This window comes from Stegodyphus dumicola, chromosome 10 (genome assembly GCF_044657685.1).
Source record: "Stegodyphus dumicola isolate Sdum_Otavi_A_Nest chromosome 10, ASM4465768v1".
In the NCBI taxonomy this organism is placed as follows: Eukaryota; Metazoa; Arthropoda; class Arachnida; order Araneae; family Eresidae; genus Stegodyphus; species Stegodyphus dumicola.
Genome location: NC_140777.1, coordinates 59,978,949 through 59,998,769, shown reverse-complemented (window position 1 = coordinate 59,998,769; position 19,821 = coordinate 59,978,949). Strand labels below are relative to the sequence as shown.

The following is a 19,821-nucleotide window of genomic DNA, read 5'->3' as shown; positions in this document are numbered from 1 at the left end:
GCAAGTATTTTTTTTTTTACATTTTCACAACCTAGTGTTGAAAAGCTGGGAGGGAAATATGAGAGGAAATACAGTATATGTCATAAAATATTTTTCCGAATCCCTTTAAGTTAGAACATATGCGGGATCCTGAAATGTATTCAAACAATTAAGATAGGATAATAGAATAGGAATCTCTAAATAAAGAAGAAGAGGTATTTTAGAATTGTAATAAGAAAATATCTCAGCTTTGGGGTTTCAGAGCTAAACTACTGAATGATTACGAGATTAATGTAGTCATCTAGTTCTGTGTCACACTGACTTATCATATGATTCTATATGTATGTGCAGGCCAGGTTTCAGCATTTTCAACATTCTAGACCAGTGTTTCTTAAACTGTGGGTCGTGACACCAAATAGGGTTGCAAATCAAAATTTTGCAGCCATGAAACTTCAATTTGATAGTTGAATTTAAAGAAACTGCATTCGTAAGGCTTTTAAAGAAATTACATTAATTGACAGTTATGATATTAGACTTATAAAGACATTACATTAATTGTAGTTTTTGAGATTAATTACTTGTTGTATAAAGCTATGTAGTGATTCAAACCTAAAACATGAGTTTTCACAAAAATCCTTGACAAAATCTGGATTGGAGTTAGAACTAGATTTCTCATTATTTTTTAAAATGGAATTAAATGTTCTTCTCTCATTCAGCACTGCATATTTTTATAAAACTACTTTTTCAGCTTTAATGCTAATTAAAACCAAATATCGTTCAATGTTGAAACATGTTGAAGGTGCTTTATGTCCAGCAATGTCAAATATCGCACCAACATTTAATTTGTTATGCAGCAGAAAAAAAACACATCTGTCTCATTAGAATTTTCTTTAATTTTTGTTTGCTTAAAATACTTCTTTTTATATGTATATTGTTTACAAAAGAAGTAAATTATTTACGGGAGGATATTATTTTTATATCTTTACTTTATATTTAATATCTGGGTGTCACAAAAAAAAAAAAAAAAAAAAAAAAAATTGATAAAAAGGGGTAGCGATTGAAAAAAGATTAAGAAGCTGTACTCGAGGCAATTAGTACAGCTTGTATATTGTATAAATTAAATAAATTAACATTAATTATATAACAATAATAAATGAAATTGACTTTTATTTAATTGTCACTTGTGAGAACAATGTAGGGGCACCAAAGTGGCTGCCTGAGTAGCCTATGCTTGGAGTTGGCCGTAGTTACATGTCTTATATAATTTATTACAATGCTAAATCACTGTTTAATTCTGAAAATATTTTGCTAATAGTTTGTAGTATAATTGAATGTTTAATTCTTTCATTAAATATAAAAAAATATCAATTACGTATAAATATTTAAAATAGGATAGTACTATTTTTTATCTTTATTTTATTATGAACTAGCCACTATGTGGCCAACCTTCATCTGTCTTTTAAATGTACTGGAAAAATGCCGAAAGGGATCACTAAACATTAAATTAAAAAACTTACTCTGCAGAACAACTTGATCAAAAAAAACAGAACAAAAGAAACAAAAAAAAAAAAAAAAAAAAATTCAATAAAAATGTATTATGTACAAAAACATTACAATGAAATAAGCATTATTCCTTAATACAAACATTAATTATCCTAATAAATAAACTAAACAACTTCCTGTCGGAAATTCAAGTGGTAGAAAGGCAGCTAAAAATTTTGTTTCCTAAAAAAAAACCATGCAAAACTTTTCAGTATCTTAAAAAGAGTGAAACAAGCAATAAATAACATGAAAAAAGTTCTGAAAAAGAAAGTATAATTATTAATATTTTATCTCATATTTTCAAGAGAAAACACTCAGCAGTCCAGTATCCAAAGCAATTAATGAAAAACTGTTGCCGAAACCTTATTTCTTTAAGAATGAAACTATCATCAGAAAGCAGTAACCAATCAAAATTGAACTTTGTGGATGACATAATTCAAAATATACAAACCTCTTTGCCATTAGCTAATAAAGAGAGAGAAAGAAAAAAGGAAATTCTTTCTGTTGTTCCTCGTGAGGCACATGCGCGTCAGAATAAGAAGTTTTGCGATGTGTGTGTTGCGTGTTCAAAAATAAAAAGAAAATAAGCAGCATGAAATGAGCAATATTCCTTAATACAAATATTAATAATTATCCTAATAACTTAACCAAATTCCTATTGGAAAAAAAATCGTATTAAACTTTTTCAGTATTTTAAAAACAGTAAACTAAGCAATAAATAACATGAAAGAAACAAAAAACAAAAGATTCAGAAAAGGAAAGTGTAATTAATAATATTTTATCTCATATTTTCAACAGTCAGCAGTCCAGTATACAAAGCATTGAATGAAAAACTGTTGCCAAAACCATATTTCTAAAAGAATGAATCTATTCAAAATGATGCGATTTCATCAAAAAAGATAAAATAAAAAAATCTGATTCAAAATTTGAAAAAATTGCTTCGAGGTGCACTGGCACTTGTCTAGATGCACCTGTGTATTAAATTTCATAGCCCTGGGTCTATTAGCTTACGTGCAGCACAAACGAAAGACACACTCAGACAGACTCTTTCTTTTATTATATTTAGAGATTATTCCAAGAAAGTAACTTTTAATTTTACCTTAATTTCTTTTAGGTGTGGATGTTCACAAAATCAAGGTGCATTACCCGCAGTGAAGTTCTGTCTGCAATTTATGTAAGAAAATTTTCCTATACCTTTCTTAATTTTTTAGTTATATTATTTTGGTAATTATGGAGTAGTGGAAAAAGGAAAAAAAATTTGGAATTTCTTTATACATATTCACCCCAAAACACACATAATCAGTCATTTTACTTTAGTTTTTAAGTTTTTCTGTTTCATATTATCGTTCAAGTTTGAAGTTGTCAGATTCATGATGTATAACACAAAATCATAGAAATATTTATATATTGCCTGATAGAATAGATTTGTAATTCCTATTATATTATAGCATAAGGAAATAGTATATGTTTGTAATAAGTACAATGGACTCTTAATTAAATATAATTAACCCAAAATTATGGTTAATATGACTCAGTAGTAGTAAAAAAAAAATCGGAATAAAAATAACTCCTAACATAATTATAGAAAAGTATTAATGATTCACCTCTATTTTTAAGCAGTTTGATTTGGAGAATAAGTTATTTTCATTGTGTAAATTAAATCAGCTTTCGCACAAAGAATAATGTTTTTGCTTATATTACTCTTGTCTTTCAATAAGAATTGACGGGAAGCAGAAGAAGGTTCTGCACTTAATTTATTTTTCTGATTTAGCAATTTAATTTTAATGAATGATTTAACAGTGCTTTTATATTCCAATGTGTACTGTTGTGAATAAAAATTACTTTTAAATATTATGACTTTATTTTACATCAGTACTGTTTTCCCACACATTTTATTCTATTTTGGTTTTTTCTATAGAAAATTTCCTCTTTTTTTTACAATGTTAAACAGCTTTAAATATTGGAATTAGGGCTTATATCTTCCATACAATTTCTTCAGGAACAAGGAATTAATGTCTGAAAAAAAAAAGGGCACAAAAACATAAATGAATTGGGGGGGATTTCTTCAGCAAGTTGTTTAATTGACATTAAAAATTTCTAATTTAACAACTGTCCGTTGTCCCCCCTCCTTGGATTTTTCTTCAACTTAACCATATGGTATTTTATTACTTTATTTATCGTAATTAAAATATTTTGGTGATTATATTTATGCTTATGCTGATTACATTTATTCATATCGAATTTTTTGCCAAATCATCAGCTTTTGGCAATATCTGAATCCGATCCCAATAATAGAACAGTACCAAAAAAGTAACTATATATCTCATGATTATTTAAATTAATCACATTAAAAACTAGAACAAAAATTCTTAAAACCTGTCTTTATTGCTTTTAAATCGCTTATTATATTATTACTCAATAACCTTCCATATTCAATTTAAAGCATCTTAGGCTTTACCGAATTGCAACATGCTGCCGCTTGGAAGGTATGCCGCTTGGTATTTTAGTTCTAGCCATGGCAACTTATTCCTTTCATAGAGCTGAGTTTGTTAATTAAAATTGAAAGATAAATATTGTATCTTTTTCGGAATAGTAACAGTTTTGTGTCCTGGAGATAAAAATGTTTCATTTTGAACAGTGTTGCCACTGCTGTCTTTCTGATCATTGAGTTTGTCATTAAAAATTTCATTAAAGATTTACAAAATATGAAATAAAATGAATTCAAAATTCAGGCCTCCAGGTGCACATGTTCGAGTGGAGGCTACATTATTCAAAATTTGATGAGGAAAAGTAATTTTTTTCAGTATGCGAGGAACATACATGTAGATTCTTCATTATTTAATTTTTTTTAAAAAATAATATAGGCCGATAACATTTGGGTGCAATAATTTGAAAAGTGATACTCCCTTTATAGTGAACTGGCACAAAATCCCATTTTGAGACTAATAGTTCCTTTTGAGCTTTTAAAAAAAAAAGGGCAGAATTCTTTCCTTCTTTTGTGTGTGTGTGTGGGGGGGGGGGTTGAAAGCATGTATAACAAACTAATGTTGATTTTCGCTTAATTTTAAATGTTGCATTGGCATATTCTTTTTCAATGAAGAATGTCTTCCAAATATTAAGAATAGAAGTACATCATTGGTCAAATTATTTCTAGAAATGTTACGTAAATGTTATGAACATTTCTTAAAGAAGCTTTTGCATTTTCATATTAAAATGCGGTGTAAAAAGCTATTTATATATTCTTGATATTTTTATATTAAATGAATTAAATTCTATTGTTGTTTCAAAGGGTATTTATTCTGACCATTTAATATTGTGAAAATAGCCTTGGACAAGCATGATCACATTAAGCTATAGCTAAAATTGAATATATTTCATTTCTGATAAGCAGTAGTGATTTTTTTGGAATCTTTCAATTTTAGTGATGGGAGTAAGGGAAACCTTTTGCATATATTAATAGAGTAATTAAAATAAGTATTTCACATTTCAAAATCTTCTTTATTTTCTTTCTAATATTTATGGTCAGCAACGAAATTGTGCTGTCGTAGAGAGTGACATCATTTTATAAGAATCTCCATCCTTATAGTTATGTGAATAAAACTTTTTTCTCATCTGCAGTGTGTTGAATGTTTTACTAATTTATGTGATACATCAAATACATTTTTGAAATTAAAGGTCTTTTTCTTTTAAACTTTTTGTTTCAGGTACCTAATGAAGATCTTACTTGTATGATTAGTCAGATTGCTGTTAAATCCAACAAAGTGTGGGAGTTCAAATTCCCTTTTGATGCAGAATTTGTTGAAAGGTGAATAAATCCCTTGATTTGCATATCTTTGTAGTTGTAAAAATGTTTTTGGATAGCTATTTGCATTTTAGGGTTTGCACTTGATAGATCAATGAAATATAATTAATATGGAAAAACTATTTTTTTTTCTTAATGCTATTAATGAAATAGCTGTAACCCTATGGATATAAATATTTAAGCTTTCAAATAAATGTAGTTCAGTGAAAAAAGTTTTTTTGTTGTTGTTTTATTTTAAATTATAATAAGGAATATAATTATAATGTAGGAAAAAATTAAAATTGTTGCTTCTTTTTTATTGTACTTTGAACTTTTGCTACAATGTGTTACAGCAAGTTAAAGTAAAAGTTTGCTTTATTTAACTCGCATTATAGAAAATTTATCAATCAAATTAAAATTTAGATGTTTTGCTTGGCCCTTAATAAGTAATTACGGACACTGTGTAAATGATGGATTAAAGTATCTTTTGTGCATATTCTGTAGTCATTTTTAACAATTATATTTTTTGACTGTTTCTTTGTTTTGCTATTTTCTTAAATTTCAAGATAAATGAGAATAATTGAACAATACTTTTTACTAACTATAAAGACATACATTTGTTAGAACTTTTGTTTTTAAGTATTCATTTATTTTTCATACTTTTTTAGAAAAGCACTGGAACAAGAAATTATTAACATGAATTATCATAATAATAATAAATTTAATTACTAAATCTTTAACTTTTGCTATGTGACAAGTTATTGTTGCTGTTTTTATTTTTTTTATAAATCATTAATGCTGCAAATGTAGACATAAGTTATTTTGTGTTTCAATGTACAGGCTATGTTTATGTTATTAAAAAATTTTATTATTTTTATTTTTCACAACTGAAGCAAAAAATCTTTTTTTGTTGATAGATTATACATGAGCATGGATTTTGTGTCTTTTCTCTTAACTGAATAGGACTTTTACTATTTTCTACTGTTATTCAATATATTTTATAAAAAAATATGAACTAATCTGGTATTATTTTATAAATAAAATGAGGTACTATTCCGTTTTGAGGATTGTAAAAAATCGCCAAACTATTGTTGATGCTAGTGCTGCCAAAAATAATTGTGGCAACCCTAATGCAAGAAAGGAAGTATAATAGAAAATAACTATCTAAAGATTATTGTTTTAATTTAGATGAACGGTTAATATCATATAATACTTTTTTATGATTATAATTTATATAAAAAAGGTTAAACATAACTGAGTGGATTCCTGCATTGCTATTACACTACCGAGTTATTGCTAAAGCATAATTTCATCTCGTTGGTTGTTCAAACATAATTTTCTATAATGAATGATGCCTTTTCTTAGAAAAAATTCTATTGCAGACTTTTCGTCATGGGCAATTCTCAATAAAATCAAAAAAGGATTTAAAAATTAAAGTAGTATTTCAGTGGCATCTTAAGAAATATAGAGAACTATCTAAACTTACGCAATTTGAAATCAGCGCGTAAGCTAAATTTGGCGTGCTGTTAACCCTTTCCGGCACACTACCTTTTAAATTTGGAGTTTAGATAAAAAAAAAAAAAAAGTTAGGCAGTCTAATTAGGCCTACAGGAGTACACAAGTAAAATTTTGTGAAGATAGCACTTATCGTTTAATTCTGTGGGTGTGCCCAAAGTGGGCACGCTGATTGAATAGAGCTTCGAAAAGAGTGCTGAAACGAGCATCGTTGTCAATGAACTGACCGATGAGATGTGGAGAAACAAAGAATACAGACTCTCAGTTGTCCTAGATTATCGGTGAGCCCGGTCTAAGCACACCTAGGATTCGCCGTTTGATTTTAGGTAAGATTTCAAGGTAAAAATTTAAAACTAATATAGAATAAGGAGATTAACATACAGCCAAAAAAATAGCATAGGAATTTTTTTTCAAACTATTCCTTTTATACCCTAAAAAAAATGTGGAAGATTTCTTTGAAAAATGAAAGTCTTAAAAAACTAAACATGGCTAAAATATATGGACTGGTTTGTGTTGAGCTGCCATCTACTATAAATAAAGAAGATTCAAGGTAACCTATAGTAACCTATATTTCCTTTTTCATTCAGTTTTTCTGTGCGTACAGAAGGAAATTTTTAGGTGTGTCCAGACCGGACACACTGTGCCACAATGGTTAAATGGGTACGTTTGCTAGATTTGGCGCTTTTACGCATACATTTTCGCTGCAATTTTTTTACGGTCCTTAAAGCGGAATAGTGATGACTAATCTCATCCGTATATTTTAAAAGTATGTGATCATTCATTTTAAATTAATTGTGTGTAAAATGTGATTTGAAGGGAAGAAATTTTAATTTAAATAAATAATTGTCAACCAGTGAAAAAAGTAAGTCTTGACTGGTGAAGTTGAGAGTTATTAAGTATATATTTTAGCATTCATACATAATTTCTTATACTTGCTAAAATTTTTTCTGATTATTGAAATTTTTATATATATATAGCTATAAATTTTAATTCTGTTGGAGATGTTATGCAAAAATAAAGTATTATGCTTTATATTATGAATACCTTACCAATTTGTTACTTGATATATGTAAAAGATTTAAATAATTAAAAGTACTTGTTCTAAATATTTCAAAGTATTGTAACCAACAGCTTTTGAATTTTGTTTCTTACATTGTATATTTCAAATCATGTTATGTTATTTCAGTCATCGAGGTACTGAGCAAAGTCAAGAAATAAAATGGAATTTGAGGTATAAAAAGTTGGTAAAGGAACTCAGTTTAGGATTGTCTGATCCAGAAGGTAAGCTATGTATCTGATGTACTTTCACTATTAAATTTATTTGTTTTTATTTAGAATATATTTTGACAATTGTCTTCATCTTATGTAATAATATCCACAGATTAAGATACTGCATTTCATTAATGAGTTATTGCTGGATTACCATAAAAGTTACTATGGCATTTTTCTCCATTGTATTTATCAAATTAAAATTACTTAGTACCATGAGGAAATTAATGAGCTTCTGTGTTAAAAAAAAAAAAATAGCTGTCAATGTAAGAGCTGTTTTTTAATTTTAATTCTGAATTAATTGTAGTTTTTGCATTAAAATTTGAAACTCTTATAAAACATAAAACACTATTTCCATCATCTTTTAAAATACAATGAACCTTCTTCTGGTGAACTTTTCTTATAGTTTGCCCCCTCTCTGAATGATCAGTAGCTTGGAGGACATAAAAAAAAAAAAAAAAAAAAAAAAAAGTAAGTCTTGTAATTGTAATAGCATTCTCCTCTCTGACTAATACCATTGAATATCAGTACGGCAACCATCAAAATACTTAACTTTACTATCAAATTTTAAGTGCTTTATGATCTACTTAAATGATGGCATTATATTTCTGGTCCTTATTTTTAGCCAAAAAATAATTATGAAACAAAATAGTTAATTATCAATTTATTATAATTTGTTTTCTCTTGTATTTAATTGAAAAGTGCATGAGCACATAATTTATGACGTATTGTAGCTGCAAAATCATGTTTATAAAAAAAAGTAGTTAATTTGATGTTAATTTTTTTTTGATTAACTACGGTAAAACACACTAAATGAACACATAATTTGTGACATAGACTTGCCTCAATGTATAAAATTGTTTTCTTTAAATGATTTCTCATTTTTCTGTATCGTTTAACTTTTTTATTTCTCTTTTTGAGCAGTAGTATTATATAATAAATCATTGTTGAAGTGATGCCAAAAGCAGTTTGGTTTTGATAATGTTAGAATAATTGGCATTGATTTAAAGTTGACAGTGCAAATAATTTGTTTAAGCCTTTTATTATAAAAAAAGCCTTATAAATATTATTAACCTGTGATCAAAATTTTTGCAGATGTAAAATTAAAAATTTATTTTGGAAATACAGTACAAACTTCTTCAGAAGCTGAAAAATTTTACCCTTCCATTCCTTAAACTTTTACTTCTGAAGAAGAAGAACCTAGGTGTAACAGCTCTCAGAAATGGTAGAGTCTTGTTTAAAGTCTATGCCAGGTTGTTTTATTGCCTAAAGTGTTCTGTTAATGAAAGAATATTTTATTAAATGAGTTACATTTTATTAATGCCTCTAATCACAGCTATAAAGAACGCTGTTGCCAGTGATATGAGAGGGGCCTAAATATTGTTTTGAAGCTCCTTATTAGTCTGGAGTCATTGCCATGAAAATCACTTGACTAAGTCAGTACAATATGCTAGTTTATTAAACATGTCCCATTGAAATTGCTTCAGAATAACTCGAAGCTGTTCGGTTATAGCAGCAGTATGAGGATGAGCATTGTCAAAGAGAAGGCTGTCTCTAGAAATCTGTATTCATCTTCTTTTGTTTGAATGCTCAAGCCCATTTCCCTGGCTGGGAAAGCTAAACAATTCTCCCAGACAGAGAGATAGGCTTGAGCATTTCAAACAAAAGGCTGGGAAAGCTAAGCAGTTTCAGATAGCAACATTAAATGTTTCACCTACATTTCTGGTAACTTCTTTTCCCGAAGATGTGAAAATGGATTTCCGGGATCTTGTTGGTGAAGCTATACGTGCACAGTTTTGCATGACTTACAATGAATTGAAAGAGTTTATAGCAGAAAGCCATTTAAGTGTCCTTGTTAATAAAAGTGATTTAGAAAAATCACTGGCAATATTCTTTGAAGAGGAGATCAGAAAGCTCATTCACTGTTATGACAAATTATTAAATCTTCACTGCAGTTTTGTTGAATTGTAACCGTGTTCATACATGTAACTTTTAGTATTAAGTTCGTTTTGTTCTTTACTTTTGTCTTATTTTATGAGCCATCAGAGGTTAAAAAAAAGATCCCTTGTACAAGACCCTGGATCCTTGATTTAATATTTTTTAATTACTTTCAGCTGCCCCTCAAAAATCTATCTCCCCTTCCACATCTCGACCAAGACAGAAGCGACATTCTCGAAGCTCGATGAGTGAGGAAGGAGAGGAAAGTGGTACTGATAGTATGAGTGGATCTAAAGACACCAAAAGCAAAAGAGCATATTCTCCCAAAAAACGCTCAGGCCAGAGTCCAACAAAGGCTGGGAAAGCTAAGCAGTTTCAGATAGCAACGTTAGATGTTTCGCCCACATTTCTGGAAACTTCTCTTCCCGAAGATGTGAAAACGGATTTGCGGGATCTTGTTGGTGAAGCTATACGTGCACAATTTTGCATGACTTACAGTGAATTGAAAGAGCTTATAGCAGAAAGCCATTTAAGTGTCCTTGTTAACAGAAGTGACTTTGAAAAATTGCTGGATGAAATTCTCATGAATTTAGGTGCCCAGAAACTAAAGAATAAGGTAATATTTTAGAGAGACATTTATGTAACTAAAAACATCAGTGCATATTTTTTAAATAAATATGAATCTGTGTATTGATACAGAGAACAATTAATTGAATGTAACAAATTTGTCAACTTTGTATTTTTATATTAAATGCCAGATTTTTAAAGGTATTAAAATTCAAGATATTTTAAAAAGTACAATAGAATCTCTGTGATTCCTGCATGCATTGTTTCTAATTTTTGATTCTGAATCAAGATCTATAATAAATATCGTATTTACTCAAAGATAAGACCCCTTCCTCAAATAGAGGATCCTCCTTACATTTTAGCATAAATTTTAAGAAATAAAAATGTAGATGAATATTTAATTGGAATGCAGTAAACTACATAATTAAGTGTAATATATTAGTCTGCAATATTATATTACTTTGCAAAGTACTGGTAACCAGTATAATGGATGGAGGGCTAAAATGAAATCGTTCATCTAGAGGTGGCTATCATAATTAGTGGCATTTTATATGTGTGGTAATTACCTGTGCAATTTATGTATTAACAAAACAGTGTAATTATTCTACATAGTATGATAATTAAACTCCTTCCTGTTGCCTTGTAATTTTACTAGATACCCGTTTGTAAAACTTTACCAAGTTTTTGAACAAAAATATAGCTCTCCCCCCCCCAATAAAGGATCTTACTTTTAAGACAAAATGGTATTCCATAGCCATTCTTCTCTAAACTAGAGGTTCTCAACCCCCTTTTTTAGCTTTTACTGCCTTTTAAAAGAATGGTTTTCTTCATCAATTCTCTTACATTTTTCTCTATAATCTACAGCATACAACATAATCATAATACAAGTGATTGCATATAAATAACTTAACAATTAGATTACAAATAGGAAAAAATGTTAAGAAAAAATTGTGTATTAGATTTATGTCTTATTATATTTAATTTTACAAATATAAGTTTTTTTAGAACCAAAATCACAGGCTGTAATTGCTCAGAAGAGATCAGTTGTAATTTATGTGATAGCTATGCTTAATATGTTGATGCAGTTTTTTTTTAATATTTCACATAAAATTGCTTAACTTAAATCACCTCATTCTAAAATATATAACCTGTTTCTTGTTTTTTTTTTTTTTTTTTTTTTTTTTCATATTAAATTAATGACTTGGCTAAAACCTATTTCCATTAAATAAGAAGAGGAAAAATCAATAATGTTTGTTGGATAACAACTTATTGGGATATTTCTAGAGAATAACTTTTAAATTCCAAAATTTGGCATAACCCTATGTTTTGAATAAGACTTGTTCTTGAACATCTTCCTTCAATGCAATCAACTCTTCTTCCACCGTAATATCAAGAAATCTTGTATTGAGAATACAGCAAAGCACATTAGGGCTATCTGCCTAAGAGAAGGAATGCCTTCATGGAGGACTTTCTAAGGGAAACTGGCTCGTATGCACATTACACATGGGGAAAACCACGAGAATGCCCATGCAGCCAGCCCGTTCGCGGGATTCGAACCTCGGATCAAACTACCAGTGTTCAGTGATTTTACCGCTCGGCCGCTGGTGGGCCATATCAAGAAATGTATTGCAATTCTATGAGCCATACTGGCACATTCATATTTTCAATGTCTTAAAACAAATATTAAAATAATCTTTTAAATTTTGCAAATGTATAGCTGTATATATATATACAGCTATACATTTATATATATATATATAGCTGTATATCTTCTGAGGATATATAATCTTTCTCAATAACAGAAAATTGCATCTGTATATTGTCCCCCTTATATTTATTTTATATAAATTCTTCTTTTCTATATCATATGATTTTATATTATTAGAAACGAATCATCAATTTTATTTTACTTTCTTTTCTTTTCTTTTTTTCTTTATGTGTGTGTGTGTGTGTGTGTGTGTGTATGTGTATGTAGTGGGATTTGATTATACTGATCAACTGCCTGCACATATTTGGTTATAGTCCTTTGATCATCATTGATATTCTTTAAAATTTTATCTCCCAGAGTCGATGCCAACCCTGTTGGAAGCCCCAGCTTTAATCATTTATTTTGGGGCATTAATCATTTATAAATTGAAGTTCCAGGCACAACATTTCCCATGTGGATTTTCTGAAAAAATGTGAAGTATATATTTATTATTGCAATACCTACTGTATGGAGTGTAAATTTGGCAACAATGTAATATAATGTTGCTTTACACTGGCCCTGAACTCTGCATTCACAATATTAGCATCATTTCCAAATGTTACTTTGTAACTTCAATTATTTCTAGTTGTAATAACTTCATTTTTATGAACTTTTGTTCATTTTCTGGGATTTTACACATGATGTTGAGTTTCACATAGATTTACAAAACTTACATAAAGTTAAAAGCATTATAAAGCCTGTACTTTATAAGCCTGTAAAAGCTTTTATTTTCAATTAAGGCAAAATTCAGCCAAAAGGCAAAAGCCAGTGTGTGACTATTTTGGTTGAAAGACAGTTTTTTAATGCAATCTGTTGATGCTGAAAGTAATAAATGTTATTTATTTATATCATATTATTAAATTGATGAAATGTAAATTTTCTGACTTCTTCTTCTTATTTTTTTAATAATATAGAATTTTATAATAATTTATAATAATTAATAATTTTATAATATTTTTTTCTTTTATCTTAATATCATTGAAAAATGACAGATCAAAGTTCCACTGTGTAGAGTATATTTAATATAAATTTAGTATTTTTTAAAATATAAATTAAATATCATACATTGTTAAATAAGATTTATATGCCCTATAACTATCATTACAGAGAATTGGTGTATTAGGGAAAGTGAATTGATTTGCATTTTGATGTATCTAACAAGTTCCTAATTAGCACTTGTATTTTGTAAAAATATTTCATATAATTTAAGTGACCTATCACTCTGTGTAATCTCTGACAAGTTAAAAATAATTAATATTAAAACTAGCAAATTATTAAACATTCCTTTAAAGAAAAGTACTTTTGTAAAATAACAATAGTTATAATATAATGCCATTAAGAGGACAGCCATAGCAGCGATTCTTAACCTTTTGACTAATGCATACCATCTAAGCAAAAATTGAAAACCTTTAGTACTATCACTACAAAGTACTAGTACTACCACCACTCTTGAACAAAGCTCAGATCGCATAAATTTACGAGTGTTAAAGAAAAACTCTGTCAGGATATTGGAGGTTTTAATTTTTGAATTTAATAGTTAAAAATACTGTATTTCTCTGCGTACCACCGGTTGAGAACCCCTGTTCTAGAGCATAAAGTTCAGTACTTTATGATACATGATATATGCATATTTTTTTAGAGCTCAGTGATTGTGCTTTCTTTTTCTGGTCTAGCACAATTCCTGTAGGTACTTTGTATGGTTTACAAAGTATGTATAGGACTTGTGCTGTAGGTAGGGCTAGTATTATTTTACTTAGAAAGACTTCTTTTTTTTTTTTTTTTTTTCTGTTACATTTTTGTTATAAAATTTTGTAGTGTCGAGTATTTTTTATATATAAAATTTCAGAATGATGAGTAGAAGTTAGAATAGTTACATTGTTTAAATGCTAAATAAACCAGATTGTATATGTAAACTTCATAACTAATTATAATAGCCATATCAATCTAAGCGATATCAGTTTAGGCTTGGATCAGCTATTATTAGTTACAGATATGCCTCATTAATTTTTTTGTTCTCTTCTTTAAAGTATTGTATTTAATTAGTAACTTGTCATTCATTTAAATCATAAGTAAATGAATTCTAATCAGAATCAATGCTGTTCTCATCGTATTTTCACATGCAGTTTTATCTGTTTTTTAAATTTACTGTAAAATGTAACTGGGGTCTTATTTTTAAGTAAATATTGTTAATCATTACAAAATATGAACTAAAATAAAAACAAATATTCTAGATCAGTTGTGGGGAGGTTATGTAATGAAGATAATGTGACTGATTTATTTTGTTTGGAAACAACTTTAAGAGTTTTTTTAATCACAATTCGAGACCTAAAGTTAGAAAAATAAACAAAATCAAAATTTATCTATTTCAATTAAAAACAGAAAAATGAACAAGTAACTAATAAAAACATGAAAATAAATAGGACTTACATTTTCTCTAGGCAGTGTTTTCTAGACAGAAAATTTTATCATGTGGTGTATTTCAATTACATTAATCTCTTGTACAGTGTATTCTATACTCCAGAGATATTTGACCCACAAAATGTTTTGTTCAGCTTCCAAAGGTTAGATGTAGACAACAGTTTACCTGTATCAATTAATAAAAGTTGTACATAGATTGGAGGCTGGGAGCAGTATTCAAGAATAAAACAGAAATAAAATTGCATCTTATAAAACTCCAGTGGTGTCAAAAATATACTAGTGTGAGTAAATAATAATTAAGTGTTTGCCCCCCTTTTTTATCATTTGAACAGCATTATAATTTTATCAGAAAAATATTTAATATATAAAAATTTGCTTGTGTTTCTTCAAACTGAGAATACACTCACTGATAATTATCATTCGGAGCTAGAGATGTCGTTTAGTTTAGCATATTGGTTGCTGTAAGTATAGGTTACCCAATCAAGTAAAATCAATCCAGATCTAGTTTCATTGCAGCACTGCCTTTATGTGTGTACTGTAACTAAAAAAAGGTATCATTAACAGTATTAGCACAAAATGTAACTTATGTGTTTTCCAGTTTATAGTTTAAGTATACTTTTATTTGGGATAATTTACATATGTATATATTTTTTTAAAAACTATTTCTTAAGATATTACATCTTTAAAAATAATCATATTTATTATTTCTAAGGTAGTATTACTGCTGATATATAAATTCTGTTAAAAATAATCATATTTATTATTTCTAAGGTAGCATAACTGCTGATATGTAAATTTTGTACTGCGGTCAATGCCTGACCTACTAAACATATGTTACATTTTATATTAAAAGAATCTATAGAAATAATGTGTGGAAATTAAGTTAATTTTGACTGAGAGCTAATGAATTAAGAATAGGAGGGATGTAACTTTTCTTTGCCTTAAAAATTATTTTACATGCTCTAAAATATGTATTTTTAATTGGATTTTGTTAAAAAATTATGTTTATTCTTTTTTTGCTTCTTATCTGTATTATCTCTTTACAGTGGCCTCAGAATACCATACCAGAATCCTTATATGCTATTACTAGGTTGGGAAACAAATTAGACAGGGTAAATGTTTTTCTTTTTAAATAATATAGCCATATATATAAGCACACTCTCATAATCACATTTTATATATCACTTTATTTATTTGAATTTTATATATAATCTTGGCCTCATATTTTCTTCTTTAATTTTTACAGTATCGGAATACTTTATTAGATTTATTTTCTACTACTGCTAGAACAAGAATGAACTTATTTGTTAAGAAAGTTGAAGATGAATTAAGAGAAATAATTTCAGAGTCAGACTGTAGACAAATATTTGAAGTAAGCAAGCTTGTAATTTTTTTGTTGTAGTTAAGATTTTTTTTTCTTTTGTAGTTTTTCACAAATAATTTGGATGTTTGTCTTGATTGCATTTTTACATTGCTTCGTATGAAAAGTAAATTATTACAGTTTTGGAGCAAAAAATGAAAAATGTCATAAGAATATAAATTAAAAGTAGTGCATCATGTAAAACTTTTCAGTTAAAATACAGTATACGTATCTCAGAAATTCTTGCCTGAAAGTTAAATTTATCTGTGCAGAATGAGTCCTATCTTCAAATTTAGTTTATCTACAAAATTCAAATAAGAATGTTAATGATAAGAATTGAAGCTTTGCTATGGCAACCAATTTTATTTTATTCCACATCCATATGAAACATCACTCTTGATCTATTCTATATCCAGAAGTGGAAGAAATCTGTGCTTTCAAAATTAATATAGGACAGTGTTTATATTAGGAGCGAGGGATGTTCCAAATGATTTCAGCTATGCATTCCTAATGCTTTTGAAGGTCATTAAGTGCTTCAAATTTGTGTGTCATAAATCCAACAGCTGTTATCCATAACAGAACTTTATAATTATTTTTTTTTATTCATAAAGTATTAAATTGAGGTCACTTTAGTGAAACCAAACTCAAATACTGCTATGGATTTTAAAACTTTACATCAAATGTTTTATGAAAGTATGGTTTTAATCAGTGTAGCTAGGAATGTAATCATACAGAAATTTCTATTTGTTATTAGTTTGAAATTTAAACATTAATGCTGTTTTCTTATTGTATTGGATTTTAATAATTTATCATTATTTGATGAAAATGATTAAAATTTTATGGTATCAAAAGATTTAATTTTTCTTAATTATATTTAATAGAACTCAGTAATTAAAAGTTTTGTAATTATTTTATTTAGAGAAGGTTATTAAAAATTGCTGATTGATATTTAGAAAATTGTCTTACTGTTTAAAAATTTTGAATAGTTTTTTAAGAACAAGATTATTTTTAAAAATCTGAATGTTAAGAATTTTGAATTGTTTTAAGGTTGTGGTAAGTGTAAAAAATGAATAAAGTAATTTTGGATATTACTACAGAAAATGGATATAAAAGTTGTGTTTTGAGTATAATATAGAAACTATTTAATACATATTTTGACAGTGAATATTGTTATAATGAATAAAGAAATCCTTAAAATTTAAAAAATTATGAATGATTGTGATATTTTATGATTAAAGTAATTAACTAAATTTGAAATTATGTTAAATGAATGTTATGGTTAATTAATAATTGCATAATTGTTTGTAGATAGAGGATATTGAGGGAGTAATGGTTCAAAACAGAGGCCTATTTTTGTCTCTGTGTAATTTTTCCTTTTACCCTCCTCATACAATATAAACTTTGAAGTCCCCCACCTTATGATAAAATGCTGTTTTTTTGTATAAAAGGAAATGAAATGTTTAACTGCAGCTCACAAAGGCCAGTTACCATAACAGGATGTTAGGAACAGATGCCTTTTTAAGTAACTCTCTGAGCATCTGTGGGCCACTGGTGCTAAACACACTGATCAGCCAAATTGGATATATCCAAATTAATGAATAAGTATATGGAGAAAGTTTTGAGGTCTTCTGGTGTGTGTAAATAAGAAAATTTGAAATGTTATAATAGCAGTAAAAACCATAATAATACTATTACAAGTGATGTTAAAATGCAAGTTGTAATAATAAAAATTAGTTATAGTATAAAATTTTGAATTTGTTGTGATTATTCAAAATAAGTAATGGGTGTATAAAATTTTTATAATTGTGACATTGCATGAAAACTTTTGAAAAGACTTCTCTGAATCAATGTAATTATGTGGACTCTAAAACATGAAGAATTTTGGACTGATAACGTTAATAGGACTCAGTATTATCAAAGTTTATATTTTACAACTATTTAAATAATTATTTTGGTTAGAATTTTATGATTTGTATTTTTCAAATTATGTTTTTCTTCATTTATTAATGCTTTCTCTCTAAAAAAGACTTTTCTGTCATCAAGCCTTTTCCCCTTTGAAATAGGGGAATATTTATAAGATAAAAAATATGTAAATGAAAATTATAACTTGAATTAGCAGTAGCGTCTTAATTCCTCATTTTAATTTTGGTATTTTTTTCTCACTGTTCTAAAAATAATAATAACTTTTTCTAGACTGTTCATTTCTAGATTAACTCATCATGGCTTTGACATAACAATGATGACGTAACTACTTTGAACCAGAACCTTTTTCCTTATTATAAGCTTCCATATTGAAATAACTACACACTTTCTGCTCCTTAGCAAAAATAGACTGCTGCTTTTTTTCTGGTTTAACAACATCAAAAATATAAATATTCTGGAAACGGTCATGATTAGAGGGCCAAGTGAATTGTGTACAACTGTCAGTTGAAACAAAAAATAAATATTTCATCTGCCTCAGTTGCCAAGTTACTTTACTGTATGGATCTTAACAATGCAATCAATTTTTCTACATCATTAAATCTATTTCTGCATTAATACATATATGTGTGTGTGTTACATGTTAAATTCTCAGAATCCTTTCTTTCTAACTTTTAAATGAGTATGATCATTCTGTAATATTTCATTAGAATTATAAGAATCACGTAATTAATAACAGTGTTGCTTTAAACAACTCTCAAATGCAGAATGAATTGCCATTTGATGCTGCAGGAACGTATATTTTCTAAAGATGCCTGTTATGTTTTCTGCGAAAAGTTGATATTTTGATCATGTTTCAGATCAAATGCCTGTCATGTTTTTTCTGAAGCATGTTGATATCGTATTTTAATTGATGATATTTTTATCTTTGTATCATGATCATCTATGTATCAGACATTTAGTAACTTTGGTTCATTTTAAATCAGTCCTTAATTAATTATATCAAATTTATGTAAGTAGCTTTTTGTTTTAATTTGTGGTATTACCCCACCCTCTGTTTTAGTTTTTCTTTTCAAAAATCCTTCCTGTTTTAATCCTGGCAAAATGGTTTAACTCTTAAATCTTCTGTATTTCTGTGTGAAGTTTCCAAATAAATGCAGGTTCACAGCAAGCTGAAGAAATTTCACTTCTAAACTATAGAATGCAATTGTGACTAATATTGAAGTATAATTTCAGAAAATAATTTAGGTTAACCTATGCAGTTAATTCTGTAGGCAAGAGGTATAGGTGTACAAAATAACGAGAACACTTGAAAAAAGTACTGCATAAGGAAGTTTTCCATATTTTGAAATAGATTGGATTCTTGTTTAAATGTATGTCTACAAATTCTGTCAATGACATGACAAAAACTGCTGATATTCTTCTAGCTAGGCTGGAAATGTTATTCTTTTTCAGGTACAGCAGCTCATTGATGCTCAAGCCTAGTGATTGTAATCAGAGGCTTGAGCATCACTGAGGTATTCAGCTAGGGATGGTATTCAGCTTTATTCTTACATTCTTCAAACCATGATAGAACATTATCAATTCTAAGAACTGAAGTATTATCATTTTAAAGGTGGCAGTCCCTGTCTGGAGAAAAATATCTGTACCCGTTGAGTAGTCACAACCATTCAAAATGGTTAATTGTTCATTACTAGTTACCTTTCTTTCAAGGATATAATGAGACTTGCTAAAAACTCATGATTTAGTAGTCCAAAACATTGCAGAATCTTTATCGTGCTTTAC

The 19,821-nt window shown here is 28.2% G+C and overlaps 1 protein-coding gene across 2 annotated transcripts in view; it reads left to right on the top strand.

Moving 5' to 3' along the window:
- The window catches only part of Polr3E (RNA polymerase III subunit E), an 83,668-nt gene that overhangs the window by 37,450 nt on the left and 26,397 nt on the right, over positions 1-19,821 (top strand). For both annotated transcript variants that reach the window (XM_035348929.2, XM_035348924.2), the window contains exons 11-16: positions 2,636-2,695; positions 5,226-5,326; positions 8,004-8,098; positions 10,201-10,640; positions 15,803-15,868; positions 16,003-16,128. In XM_035348929.2, coding sequence (XP_035204820.1) covers positions 2,636-2,695; positions 5,226-5,326; positions 8,004-8,098; positions 10,201-10,640; positions 15,803-15,868; positions 16,003-16,128 — 888 coding nt within the window. The remainder of the gene's footprint in view (positions 1-2,635; positions 2,696-5,225; positions 5,327-8,003; positions 8,099-10,200; positions 10,641-15,802; positions 15,869-16,002; positions 16,129-19,821) is intronic.